At 44.0% G+C, this 13,616-nt stretch overlaps 1 protein-coding gene across 3 annotated transcripts in view; it reads right to left on the bottom strand.

Moving 5' to 3' along the window:
- Positions 1-5,240, bottom strand: part of LHCGR (luteinizing hormone/choriogonadotropin receptor) — a 61,260-nt gene extending 56,020 nt beyond the window's left edge. For all 3 annotated transcript variants that reach the window (XM_082427739.1, XM_082427740.1, XM_082427741.1), the window contains exon 1: positions 5,044-5,240. In XM_082427739.1, the coding sequence (XP_082283865.1) occupies positions 5,044-5,201 (158 nt within the window). In that variant the 5' untranslated portion in view covers positions 5,202-5,240. The remainder of the gene's footprint in view (positions 1-5,043) is intronic.
- Between the last annotated feature and the right edge of the window lie 8,376 nt (positions 5,241-13,616).

Genomic DNA, 13,616 nt, shown 5'->3' with positions numbered 1-13,616 from the left:
CATGTAGTTCAATAGACACTTTAATCATACTACCTGTGAAATTTTGGGAATCCCGAGTTGAATAAGACCTCTTCAGGTGCTTCTCACTTTAGCACAATGATTCAAAACCATGGTGGGGTGAGGTGGGGACTCCCCCATCCCTTGCCCCAACACACACGCGCGCCAGGGGCGTTTGGCAAATGTCTAAAGACATTTTTGGTTGTCATCATTTGGGGGAGCAGTGCTACTGGCATACAGTGGGAGGCCAGGGATGCTGCTAAACACCTACAGTGTATGAAACAGCCCCAACAGCAAATGATTATCTGCCCCCAAATGACAACTGTGCTGAGGTTGAGAAACCCTGCTGTTGCAGGGGAGGTACACATGGAATAAATAGTTACGTTATGTGGGGTGTATGCGGAAGTAGATGTAAGTACAAGGTATCAAAGCAAGTATGTGTGTGTGGGAGAGAGGGGACATTGGGGAAAGCTTGTTGGGAAGTGACTCCAAATCATGATTTTTACTTAATGCCTTTGTAATCAACTGTCCAAGAATGACTTTGAAAGTTTAATAGTTAAGAACTACATATTAGGAATTTTTCTTTTCTTTTTGCACAACTCTCTGGGTAATTTAATCAAATATTTCCGATGACTTTATATCTTCCCTTACCAAAAAATTTCCCCAAAGAACCAGGGAGAGGTATAAAAAGGGAAGGATCCATTCAACCTTATTCTTTGCTTCTCAGTAGGGAAATGTCTAGCCTACTCTCATCTGTGTTTTTCTTCCACCTGGACTCTCCTTCCCTTCTCTCCTTCAAGGTTTAGCCTCATAACCCTTGGTCCACGACACCTTCGCTTGGAGATTTCAGTCCATAGTGACTGATCTATTCCCTGAATTCCTTAGAGCCTCGTTACCTCTCTCTTCCTACCTACACGTCTCTTGGGTGTGGGTATGTTTCCACGTAGATTGTGGGCTCCTCAAGGACAGGGACCATGCCCTCCATTGGTACATCCTTCTACAGCATAGAACACCATTCTGGATCCTGATTTATACTCAAGGTAGGAGAAGGAGAAAGACATTCAGGAAAGATGTCAGAAAATTAACATCTTCCTGTGACACTGGACTGACGGATACAGCACATTTTATCCTTCCAAAGTCTCTGGATTGTGTCTTATAATAAAGTCTAAAAGTTTAATCTCTGTTTAGTAGGCACAGCATGCAAAAAATAAATTGCTATTATTATTATTAGCATTTTCTTACTAACAGATTTTTCAGAAGCTGTTTCCATATCAAGCAGATCAACCTTTCTGTTGTCATAGAGACAAAGATCTTTATATAACCATGGGCAAGGTGAGATTTTTTTTTTTTCTCTCTCCCTCCTTCGACTTGCCTGGAACTAATAACAAAAGGAAAAGGACATTTTTAAAATTAATTCTTTTCCTTTACTTTTTTTTTCTCCAATTAAAATGAGTGAATACATGGGAGGCTTTTTTTTTTTGTATCACATTTTAGATTTTAAATACCTAAGTTTTTAATAAAATATTATTGGGCTGGAAAGATCTGAACAATTGAACAAAGCCATTTTCAAAATTTGCAAGCAGTGGGCTTATCAATGATAAGCAATTATTATCCATTTTCCTTTTTTTTTTTTTTTTTAACCAAATAGTGGACTTTAGATGGAAGTCTTACAAGGCAGGACTACCAAGGCCTGAAATGATTAAAACATGAACTAGCATCTACTGAGGGGCCAGTGATGAATTTTAAGGTGCTCTGTGGTACTCACCTCCTCCAACCCCCAGAATTGAGAAAGCTACCCTTCTTTCTGCAGAATCAGACCCTGTGGATAACAGTGCAAGACCACATCCCTCTTATCCCTTATCCCATAATTTCAGCTTTCTTCTTTTTATGAACTCCCAATAACTTGTTATTCATGGCATTTTCTATCTTGTAATTACTGTTTACCACTTCATTCATTCATCATCAAGAAAAGAGGATTTAAGCAGAACCCATTCACTTTTTCTTTCCTTTGCCTCAATGTTAAGTTATACCTTCATCCATCTGTCTTCTTCTGCCAGAGCTCAGAAGTATCCCTCTCTTTTAAGATTAACCCTTCCCCTCTGATCTGACACTGATGCCTTCCTCCCACTCCCATGGGCATCTTATACCATCATCCCTTGTGTCTTCAGTCTGTCCTTCTCCATGGATTCCTTCCTCTACTCCTTTTTTGAAGACAAAACAAAACAAACAAAACAAAAAATTTTTTCTTAATCTTGTTTATTTTTCCATATCTCAGACTTTGAAGTTTTAATCTGATCACAGCTGCCTTTTGCAATAAATAGGTACTGTCTGTGTGTGTGTGTGTGTGTGTGTGTGTGTGTGTGTGTCAGGGGTGTTGGAGGGGATGGAGAAGAGAAGTGTATGGCACAAAGAAGTTTAAAACATGCTTCCTGCTTTCCAGAAGATTATATCCTCCATGGAGGAATACCTTGATTCTCTTGAGCTTGTTAAAATACAGATTGCTGGACTACACCTTCAGAGTTTCTGATGCAGAAACTGGGGCCTGAGAGTATGCATTTCTAACATTTCCCGGGTGATGCTTATGCTGCTGGTATGAGGAACATGGCCTTAAAGAAACTACCCTCGTATTCGTTCTATGCATCTCTCTTGTCATATGGATGTTGAAGTCACCTTATCATGCTGAAAAACTTATCCCCTTTTGGCTTTTATAGGCTCCACCTCCATAGGGTTCTCCCTTGAAGGATGAGGTCATCTCTCAATTATCTGATCCTTGGGAAGCCTGACTTTGTGCGGGTCAGAGTGTGTGCTGACCTAAGGGGTTTAAATGTCTAGGAGGAGATGCTGCTGGTGTGCATGCCAAGATAATGCATGTGAAGGGAGGGAGTCAAGGATTTTCTAGAATCCCACAGGCATGTTCAGAGCCTGGAAAACTGGCTCCTTATGGGGAGCGGGACTAGCCAGCCTCAGCATGCCAGCAGTACTTATACTGTACCTGTTTCCCACCTCCATCCCCAAACCTAGTCAACCCTTTCTGAGGTGTTCGAGGCTTCTTTAAACTGTGCTGTGGGTCTTTAAACTGTGCTGTGGGGCAGTGAGAGAATTTGTTTAGTTTTAGTCTTTTCACTTCAGCCTACTCCAGGGAAAAGGTACTGCTCTCCTGAGGCCAGTGTGGGTGTGGCAGCACGAATTGTTGAGAGACCTCAGTGAAAAGCTCAATCTGAAAGGAGCTGGGACTTGCCTCACCCATGCCTGCCTCACCCATGCCTGTCTCCTGGTAGAAACCAGGAGGTTTTCCAACTCAGTGCCAATTTGGAGAAGCTGAGAATTTTTTTTCTTTTTTTTTTTTTTAAGGAAGGGTAATTTTCTTACAAAAACTAGCAAATATAAAAAGATAGCAGGTGAAGTCCTGTCTTTGTGACTCAATAGCTGTGGGACCTTGGGCAGATTTTTCCAACTCTTTGGATCTCAGGTTCTTATGACCTGTATGATAAGTACCAGGTGAGTGAGAAAGGCACAGTGTTAGTGGCACAGTCATCCATTAGAGCAAGCAAGACGGGAGGCTTGTCAGGGAAGGACAAGGGCTGGGACTTGGAAGCCAGCTTCTATGGATTTATTTATTGATTGAAACAAATTCTATTAGCATGGTCCTCACCTTCAGGGAATTGAGCTGACAAGATAATTAATGCAAACCAATTAATATAAGCCCCTCAACCTTTAAACCTTATCTCTCAACCACAAATATTCCCCAAAGGCCACTAACTCTCCCAGAGGAGAATCTCAGCCCTGCAGGAGGGTGGAGGAACTCCCTCCATGAAGCAGGCTCCTGACAGACTGCTGGGAGCCCAAGGAAATGGGGCGGGGGGATCTCTTTCCTCCCCCAGCATGGAATTCCGTCACTTCTAACGGTTAGAACATAACCAACACCTCTACCAGTCTGGTGCCTTTTGGATACTTTTATAGTCTTCTTTTTTTTCTTTCCTTTTCTGTTTTTAGCAACTTTATCAAGATGTAATTTATATACCGTAAAATTCACCCATTTTAATTGTACATTGCGATGGTTTTTAGTATGTTCATGGAGTTGTGCAACCATCACCACCATCTAGTTTTAGATAATTTTCATCACCACAAAAAGCAACAGCCATGAGCAGTCACTGGGCCTTCACTCCAACCTGATGGCTACTAATCTCCTTTCTGTCGATCTGGACATTTCATATACATGGAACCATATAATACGTGGTACCTTTTTCCGAAAAAGTGTCTGGTGACACTCCGATACACTAATACCGAAGGCCTCCCTCTCCTCTTCACCCCTTCACTACAGCAGCCCGCTTCCTCCACCTGCCTGCCAATGTCTACAGCTCCCTAAGGGGTGGTGGTGTGCCAGAGCTGGAACTCAAGGCCTCACATCGATTCGGCAACCAGACTGAAATGCAAGTACATCTGATCAGACAGCCAGGCTGAAATGCAAGTGCATCTGGGGCTGGGGTGGAGCAATGGCTTGTATGCTCACTAAGGTGTAGGTGAGCACCGGTTGGGGGATGCGCCAGCCAGCAGTCCCCACTGGGTGACCAGGTCACCCCTGGACCCTGGGCCCGAGCACCGCATTCCTAGAGGAACATAGGGTACCAGAGCGCACAGTAACCGTCGCCATCCTGGCTGGCCCAAGGCTCAAAGAACACGCAAGACTTCTCCAGGCAGACAGCTGCCGACTGAGGAGCATGACACCCCGTCCGCTTCCAGCAGCTGCAGGGAGCGAGGCCACCCCGTGTGGCTTCCGGGCAGTTCCACGCCCCTGGCCGTGGCCCCAGCCAGGGTGAAAGCGCGGGCCTGGGGCCATCTGGGGCTGGAGGGTGCGCGGGACCCCGACCCCAGGTGTGACGGGGCGTGGCAAAGACGCCAAGCTTGGGCTTATCACCCTGGGAGGTGGTGCAGTTCGGCAGGGCGAAGCGTCTTTCTCCTAGCATCCAGGTGAAGGGGACCAAAGAACAGGGAGGCAAGGCGGCCGGAGCGAGCGAGGGTGCCGGGGCGGGGGCGCCGCGTACTCACAGTCGGCTGAGGCCGGCCCGCGGGCCGGGGCAGCGCAGGGCGCCGTCGGGCGGGCAGCTGCAGGGCTCGGGGCAGGGCTCCCCGCGCAGCGCCCGGGGCAGCAGCGGCGGCAGCAGCAGCAGCAGCAGCGGCCGGAGCGCGGGGGACCGCCGCCCCATGGCCGGGAGCCTGAGCGCGGGCTCCTGCGGCTGGGCCAGTGCCCCGGGACAGCCCGGGAGCGCGGCCCGCGCCCCTCTCCCCGCCCACTGGCCTGCCCTCCGGCTCCTCCCGCGCCGGCCCGCCCCTGCCCGCCCCCCATCCCCGACGGCGCCCCTGCTGCTGAGTCTCCGCTCTGCCTCGACCCAGGACAGTGGCCTGAGGGACCCCATGACCTCCTTTCTGCTGCGTTCCCCAGCCTGGCCTCTGCATCTCCAAATGGCCCTAGTTACAGGAGGTAGCGTGTGGAAGTGGTGAATGCTTTGGATACGGGAAGAGGTGGGGAGCTCTGAATTCTCGTCCCGGCTCTGCTGTAACTATGAGTGTGAAGTTGAGCGAGTCGTGTTCCTTTCCCGAATCTCTCTTACTTCATCTGTGAGAGGGACGGACTGATGATACTCGATACCAGCCCTGTCCGCTTCAGAAGAGGTGAAAGTGCCCAGCTCAGACGCTCCTCCTCCTCTCTTTCATTCTCACCCCCAAATCCTTTCCCGTTCTCTCCCAGCAACTCCTTCACGCTATGGGTAATCTCTGTGCTCCCAACATCCCCGGTGATTTTTCTCGGTAGTAACCACTTTCCTCCTAACATAGTGATTTGAGCGTGCTCTCTACCTTCACTGTAGACTGTGAGGTCCTAGAAAGCAAAGTCCAGTTCAGATTTATTTTTATATTTCTGGCTTCTACATGGTAAGTCCTCAATAAAGATGTGTTGAATGAATGAATCTGCTATAATAAGGTACAGCGGCCGCTGCAATGGGAGGCCCAGTGTAGGCTGGACCCTGTGACAGGTTCTCTCCCTCACATCATGTCTAAGTTTCACCATAAACTAGAAGGGTGTCTGCAACGAGAAAAATGATGTCCTGAGAGGTTACGTGACTTCTGCGAAATCACAGAGCTCTTAAGTCACTAGTGGAAACCTGTTTGAACTCATGTCTCTCACCCACTTTGTCTTACCTATGAAAAAAATTAACGTATGATTTGCATACCAAGGACTTGAAAAGGAGACAAATTTTATGGTTAACCACGGGGATGCAAAATTTCCCCTATTTAATTTCATCATTAAAACACTTTTCCTTTCCTCCTTCCAAGGACTCTGTTTGGATTCTGGAAAGAGGTGGACTTTGAGAGCTGGGAAGGTGTCTAAGACTCTACAGACAGGAAGTAAAAGAACAGAGTTCCTTCTTTCTGTTTTGAAGCTAACTCTCAAGGTCAGACCAGCTAAGTCACCAGTCTGTAGTCTCTTGTGAGGCTCTTGCCTGAGGAAGGTAGATTTTTTTTTTTTAATTAAAAAAAACACAAACGTTTGGCTTTGGCCACATTGTGCTAGATGGCATAAAAAAAAAAAAAAAACAAAGCTTTTGTCTATAATATTGTCTTTCTCCTCTGGATCCCTCTCTTCTACTGTTTACCTGATCTCCTCACTCTTTCATACTGCTGTATATGCTATTCACTCACCTGGAATGATTTTCTCTTCCTTTCCCATATTCCATTAAGTAAACTCCTGGTTGTCCTTCAAAACTCAGCCCAAAGTCACTTCCACTGTAATGCCTTCTGGGACCCAACCTAGCTGAGTAACTGTCCCCATAGCACTTGATTTTATGGCCTGTAATATAACACTCTGTGATTATTGCTTTAGTTTTGCTTCCCCCTGACTATTCATCTTAGTATTGCTAGGAAATGTTTCTAGCTCCTAGTAGGTGCTCAGTATATCTGTTGAATAACAAGATGAATAAATGAAACCCAAGCACAGATCTATATATAGATGCTTGGTAAATCATCTGAGATGAGCTTAACAGACTTGCTTGATTAATTCTCAACCACTATGGATCTATCTGGATAAGTATCAAGTAATTACTCATGACTACTTTGAGGTCACATTTTCTTTCCCCTTTTAATTTGTCAGATTTTGGTAAGGGAGTTGGGATAGCACTGGCTTTTCAAACGTTTCCACCATGTAGCATGAAGTGCAGGAGGGAAGGAATGAGTAACTCAAGGTGGCCGAGTGGCATTTATTCCAAGTCTTATGTTTTATGTGCCTTTTTCTTTTTACTTCATAGCATTTCTGTTATATAAAATGAACCATTGTTCTCACTCATCCCTGAAGAACCATTTGATTCTGTGCTTGGATATCCTTGGGGGCTATTTACACTCCAGTAGGAGAAGTTTTGGGCAGTCAGGATATCTTGACCATTATCAATAGTGTGACTTGGTCTTCAGTTTCCTCATCTGTAGGAGGAGGGGTTGGAGTCCACAATCCCTAAGGCTCTTCTAGCTCTAAAATGCAAGGACTTTGTGGCCAGCACTTATTGTATTGGAAGTAGAAGGAGTTGGATTGTGTACACTGACTTCTTACTGCTTGTCTTGGATTGGAAATCAAATCCTGTTTCTGAAGAGGTGAAGTTGTTTATTTGGAAGAAAACTCACAACTGTAATGAGTTTTCATAAAATTTTTCTATCTATGATTAATTTCAGTTGGATCTTAATCATCACGTCAGTTCTTGCAATGTACCTATTATAACAAAATCACATGGAATTGTTTGCTGTAATCACAAAAGTTTGTTACAATAGAATTTACCTATCCTACTCATTAATATGTGACCTATTTAGAGTGAATATTTTTAAATCTGAAGGACTTCTGAGTCATATAACTATGCTCTTAGTTACTTTTGTCACAGAACTGCAAAAGAGCATGACCCACAAAGATTGCTAATTATATTTTGCTGACAAACTAAAGTTCATGGAATTCATAAGAAGTTTATTCTACCTTAGAGATATAAAAATATCTGACACCACAACTCAGAAATCCTAATAAAGCTCTCCAGAATTCTAGAACAGAGCTTCTCATATTGTAGGGTACAGAAGTATCATTTAGGAAGCTTTAAAAACAAAGATTCCTGGGACACTCTCTCTAAAGAGATTCTGAATTAATTGGTATGGAGTGGGGTCCAGGAGTCTGCATTTTAACAAGCGCCCCATGGAATTTTGATGCACGGGGTTTCCAGAGCACAACTGGCGAAACACTAAAATGGAAATTCTAGAATTAATTTTGCCTTGGGAAGACAAAGTTCAAGAATCTTTACAAAGGACTCTGAGTGAAGCCTAAGCATTGTGATGCACTGTCAAAGAAACCTGGTGTATACAAGCACATGCATACAAATAGCATTGTGTGTGTGTGTGTGTGTGAGTATGTGTACAAAATTGCTCAATTGGTTGTAATGCTGAAGCTTTTCCTTTTAAGTAGCAGTTTACTTATTTTAAGTTTTTTCTTTTTTGGCGGGAGTGAGCAATTTTACAAGATCATGGATCCTATTTTTCTTCATGTCTTCCTAGATCAAAACTCAACAGCACTTCATGTCACACTAAGACACTGGAGTTGGAAGAAGTCAGCAAAGTAATAAAAAAAAAACCCCTCAAGTACAATAGGCAAGATTCTGTGATTCTGAACACATACCCTATTAGCACCATAACTGATACATCTTCCTCTTAAAAGCAGTGGTTTTACCTTTTCCTCAGAAGAAAGTTGAATGTAAGTGCAGAGGAAGAAAAAATGTGTAAGAAAAGAAAAAAAAAAAAAGAGTTATGCCTGTCAGTTGTCCATTTTTGCCACTTGGAACAAAAAACAAAACAAAGAGAATAAAAAAAGATGATCCCTGAAAGTTACATTCTGATATTTCATGCAGCCTCTCTGTTGCTTGCTTGGAATTTCATCCGTGGTGTGGAAACAGAGATGTGGTCAGCTGTGTGCCACCTCCAACGTGGCCCTGGGGTTCCCGTGGGCCTTGAGAGGAACTCAACGCTACAGGCTGATGGGCACCTGGGCCCTGGTCCTAGGAGTGGGTCTGGAAATGGAGGGTGAAGGCTGGTCTGGGGCATGAGATTCCTTCTGCAACGCTGACAGAGAGAGAGAGCTAGAGAAGGGGGCTTGCCTTTTTGGTTATGTTGCCGGAAGGCTGTGAATGAATTGGGGGCTGCTGTCCTCCTTGTCTCCTGGAAAAAGCCTGTCTGTTCTGGCAGTGACTAAAGCTACTGAGAGAAAAACAGAGATGAGAGACACATGGGGAGACAGACCAGAGGCCAGCACCTCCCTTGGACTTGCCAATGTAATGAGCCAATACATCACCTCTTCTGCTTAAAAGCAAATTGAAATTGAATCTCACTCATTTGCAACCAGAATTCCTAATCTCCACTATCAGCCTTGCCGTGACCTTTATTCTGTCTACTTCCTTCACCCCTTCTCAGCTGGGAAAGAAATAGGACTTTTCTATTCTTATATCTGTCATAGGACTCATCACAAACACAGTGAATTTTTCCCCTTTGCATTGACAGCGTTTATCACAGTGCTTCTGGGAATAAAGGAGTGGAGTGAGTGAATGAACAAATGAATGAATGATAAATGAGTGAACAAAGAGGTAGTGACATAGAACCATATTATTCTTTCTAGAGAAGCTGCATTTTGCTAAAGAATTCACAAAACATTCTTTGCATTTGAGGCAAGGCCTCCTGGCAAACTGTGACCTTGGTTTAGAAATAAAATCTCAAGCTAAAGTATCAGCTAGAGCCAATACAAGGAAACAGAGAAAACTTTCTGAAATGGTGAAATAAATCCACAAGGAAACAGGATTTGATTTTTTTTTTAAACATCTTTATTGGAGTATAATTGCTTTACAATGGTGTGTTAGTTTCTGCTTTATAACAAAATGAATCAGCTATACATATACATATATCCCCATATCTCCTCCCTCTTGCAGGATTTGATTTTTTAAAAACAGGTATAGCATTAATCAAAGTGTGTACCACAGGATACTGGTTGCCTGCCATGCTCATTGGCAATATTTAGGGAAAATGTGTCAAAGTTCAAGAAATTTGGGAAAAATTGGGTTAAAAAAGTTAAATAAGGTTCTTTACTAGACGATTTCTCAGAACTTTTAACATGCATTCTGAATCTCCGAGAGGGCCATAGCATATGGTCCTGTGACTTTGGGACATGTTTTGAGAATACGGATTTGGGAAAACAGGTTGAGAAAACTGAGTTATTCACAAATGTTCAGGCACTTGATTTTTATGGCAAAGAACCCTTTCACTGAACTAGAAGCCAGAGCTGACCTTAGCATGGATATAGCCCACTAATGTGTGGCTTTGGTGGTGAAAGGCAAGGTTGCCTGGATTCCTCTTCTCCCTCCATCCTGTAAGTATTTTTAGATACTCAAGCTCTAGAAATCCCAATGTTATCAATATGTTATTTTAGGTTAAGCATTGCTTTCCCATGTTCCTTTTTAAAAATGAAAATACAGCACAGGGTGAGAGCACATTGATTTGATTGTATCTTCACCTGAATTATTAATTTTTAGAATACTTTTTGAAGTCCATGTGTATGTCAAGTTTAGGAGGTAGATGCACTTTGCCAGCACAGAGGGAAGAGTTCGCAGAAAACTTCCTCCCGTGAGAGCTGTGTTAGGATCCCGGTCTGTGATCTGCTTTCAGATGCATTTAAAACACAGAGATCAGGGCCTGGAGAGTGAAGAAAACCTGTGTTTTCCTCCCGGCTGCTTTGTGTGGAGGCGGCGGCCCTCTCCCCTCACCCTTCTGTTCTCATCCTGTCCTGGGCGGGCATGGTGACAGGCTGTCAGGCCTGCTGAGAGAGCCACTTGCTGGGGTGCGGCTCTATTAGAGATGCACGGAGAGCCGTACCATCTGTCTGCCTGCTGTTGATCATATCTGTCACATTGAGTTATGCTTTCCGGACATGATGTGGCATGCAGACAAACAGAAAGGCCAGTCATTACCCTAGGGTCTGCAAGGCCTTTATCAAAAGGCGAATCTCCTTCAAAGATTAGTTTGGAAATAGCCGTCAGTACTGAACGGTGCACGTGGGGCCCACGGACTGGACGAATGGTGGTCCTGTTTTCATCACAAGGGAGTGTAGCGGGGGCTGATTTGCAGCAGTGCTGAGGGGGCCTGTGAGAGAGGGGCCATGCTGGAAGGTGAGGAGTGCTATTAGGATGTGTGGAGTTTGAGGTGACATCAGGCTGGAGAGACCCAGGAGGTGGCAGAACCTCACTGGTGCAGAGCAAGGGAAACAGGGAAATGGGAGAGACAAATTTGGGGATCCTACATCAGCGGTTGTCAAATTCTTAGAATCACTTCTGGGAAGTTGCTTAAGAGGCAGATTCAGGGAGATTCTGCTTCTGTACATTTGGCCTCAGGATAGGAAATGTGCGTTTTAAAAGTATCTCAAGTGACTTTTTTTGGAGAAGGGACCCCATTCTACCCTCTGAGAAACACTGCTCCAGAGTGATTAATGAAACCCCGGGAGAGACTGCTGGAAGAGAAAAGCCGTGGGCTCAGGATGGCATGGCAGGATACCTACCAGGAAGGAGGAGGAATCAAAGGAGCTATCAGAGCCGGCTGTACAGCAGAGAATAGACCATCCATGCAGGAAACGAGACAAATGATAGACAAACACAAAGGAAATTTTTTCTTCCTTGAATTTAAAGATACAAAAATTAAAGAAAATCCTGTGTATGACTTTACTTCTACTAACTAGCCAAGAGAAAGGTCAGTTAAAGGAAACACCAAACGGTAGAGAAATAACTGTAAAACAAATACACTCATGTGTTTAAAATGGTTTAAGCCTTTTGGAAAGCAATATGGTAATTCCCATCTAGATCTAGGCATATGTGTATGCTCCTCAATCCAGTTATCCTAGAACTGAGGACTTTCCAAAGAAGATAATTGAACAGACTAAAAACGCCATGAGAATGAAGACGTTCATTATGGTCGATTCCACATGACACATTTGAAATAACCTGAATATTCAGCAATATTACAGTGATTTAAAGAAATTGTGATTCATTTAATCAATGTAGTATGCAGTAACTTAAAATAATTTGAGAGACATAGGAAAGTTGAATGTGTTAAAAAAGTTGGAATACAGGGCTTCCCTGGTGGCGCAGTGGTTGAGAATCTTCCTGCTAATGCAGGGGACACGGGTTCGAGCCCTGGTCTGGGAAGATCCCACATGCCACGGAGCAACTGGGCCCGTGAGCCACAACTACTGAGCCTGCGCGTCTGGAGCCTGTGCTCCGCAAAAAGAGAGGCCGCGATAGTGAGAGGCCCACGCACCGCGATGAAGAGTGGCCCCCGCTTGCCGCAACTAGAGAAAGCCCTCGCACAGAAACGAAGACCCAACACAGCCAAAAATAAATAAATAAATTAAAAATAAAATAAAATAACAAATGTTCAAGTACAATTGGTGTCTAAAAAAAAAAAAAAGAATTCCCCCACCCATGGTATCTAATCGAGTTCCTTTCTAAAAAAAAAATAAAAATAAAAAAGTCAGAATACAAAGTAATATTTACACTGTAAATCCAATAAGGTAAACATGTTCCTTTGAGGAGAAAAACAACAGAGTTATTTTCTGTCCTAATCCTACACCTCCAAGTCAGCTCAATACATCATGTACTGTATACCTGGTAATCCATAAACCAAAACACAGATACCAGTTGGTGTTATATGTTTCTCACATGGCCAAGATAGCTCTGCGAACACCCTACCCTTCCCCTCTCTCTAGCTTCATTATTGGTTTGGTTTCCAACTCTTCCTTCCAACTCTTGCCTCTCTATCAAGCTTAGGATGCCACATCTGACCCTCCTCACTTTATATTAGCATCTGGCTTCCTCCACTCCTGGCTTTCATCTTCCCCTCAGACCCTGCTGTGACTGGCTGTCCCAGTGTCAGACCACCTCAGGTACTAACACCCATCTCAACAGTCCTTTAATGTGTTTAAGTTTTTACTTTACAAAAATTACATCAAAGTAATGTTCTTGCTAAAACTATCCAAATGGCTTTAAACAGCTAATATGGAAATATATAATACTTTCTCATATTCCTCCCCCATCCACAGCCCTGGCATTTGCTTCCTTTCTAAATAACTGCTGTGTATTTTATTTTATTTATTTTTGCTGTGCGATTTAATCGTCTATTGCGTAACAAATTACCACAAACTAAGCAGCCTAAAACGACACATATTTGTTATTGCACAGTTGCTGGCGGTCAGGAGTTTGGGCACGGCTTAGTTTGTAGAGAGTGGGCAGGGTCCGGGAGAGGAGTTGCTGGCCTGATTTCTCTGGATACAGACTCTCAATGGATAGAGCTGTTTTTAGCCCCACATTTTACCCCCTTCACCTTCTGCAATAAGCTGCATCTCCAAGTCCTGAGTCCTTCTGGATCTGCTGGTGGAATTGGCTCAATGCTTATCAGCTTTCCGTTCCGCTGAGTTTGGGGTCACACTGCTTACGTTAGCTCCTCCATCTGCTTGTTATCTTCCAAATATTTGTTGAAATCTTTCACCTGCAGTTATGCATTAGTCTGGGTCCTCC

Source organism: Balaenoptera physalus (assembly GCF_965194825.1).
Source record: "Balaenoptera physalus genome assembly, chromosome: 15".
NCBI classification, from domain to species: domain Eukaryota; kingdom Metazoa; phylum Chordata; class Mammalia; order Artiodactyla; family Balaenopteridae; genus Balaenoptera; species Balaenoptera physalus.
The sequence above is the reverse complement of the archived record's forward strand: the minus strand, read 5'-3'. Positions and strand labels throughout refer to the sequence as shown.